The sequence below is a fragment of the Seriola lalandi genome, unplaced genomic scaffold, assembly GCF_002814215.2.
Source record: "Seriola lalandi dorsalis isolate HSWRI2012SDOR001 ecotype SW California unplaced genomic scaffold, Sedor1 jcf7180001980624, whole genome shotgun sequence".
NCBI lineage: Eukaryota > Metazoa > Chordata > Actinopteri > Carangiformes > Carangidae > Seriola > Seriola lalandi.
In genome coordinates this window covers 1-826 of record NW_019451290.1, presented here as the reverse complement: position 1 = coordinate 826, position 826 = coordinate 1, and the positions used below count along the sequence as shown (strand labels likewise).

Genomic DNA, 826 nt, shown 5'->3' with positions numbered 1-826 from the left:
ATTAGTTTGACATTTCAAACGTTTGTCTCATGTGTAGCTGAACCAGAAGACCCTGAGCCTGTCCAGCCGCTGTCAACTGTTCGACCAGTTCCAGGACAGGATGTCGCAGCACGCCGTCAAGTTGGACTTCCTACGTAGAGTCCATCGTCAGAACGCACCTAACCGGCGCACCAACCTCCAGCACAACAAGAAGACCATTAAGGTAGACTGGCTGCTGGCTACACAGATGTTAATCTATTTTTGGCAGGGCACATAATCAATATGTTCATTCAAAGACATTTGAATATGTTTGAAAATTTAAATTCAAGTTATTTCTAACAATCACGTTTTGTTCTCAGGTGCCAGATGCCATCAAGTCCCACTACCAGAATCCTCCCCCCATGCTGCACCCTGCTGGAGTGCACCAGCTAGAGCTGGTCTGTAGCGGCGTTCCTGACCATCAGCCCTCAAAGCACCTCACCACAGAGGTTGAGCAGCAGGAGGTAGGCAGAACAAAAGCCTTTTACTTCAAGAGGAAGTATACACTCTGAGCTTAAACCTGTCTGCTTGGATTTGAAAGTTCAGTTCATCGTCCTTTACAATGAGGAAACAGGCAGGACTCAGAGGTGTAGGTTGTAAGTTAACGCCCCGACAGGAAGCAGGTGCTGCATCAAACATAAGAAGCAGACCACTGGCTACCCATAACCCCAGGTTGTACTGCTAATGTTAGCATTAGCAAACCTGATAAGTGTAGAAAACAACTTTGCATATAAACAAGATTCATGTCTCTGCAGTAGAAGCACTTGTTCCTGCTGATAACTGAAATACATACAGAGCTTAAACAGAT

At 45.8% G+C, this 826-nt stretch overlaps 1 protein-coding gene across 1 annotated transcript; it reads left to right on the top strand.

The window, feature by feature from the left end:
• Window positions 1-42: 42 nt before the first annotated feature.
• LOC111658851 (PHD finger protein 12-like) lies at window positions 43-482 on the top strand (the record flags this gene model as incomplete). Its single annotated transcript, XM_023411529.1, has 2 exons — window positions 43-202; window positions 339-482. Coding segments are annotated over exons 1-2 (246 nt in total), but the record flags the coding sequence as incomplete, so codon positions are not given.
• Between the last annotated feature and the right edge of the window lie 344 nt (window positions 483-826).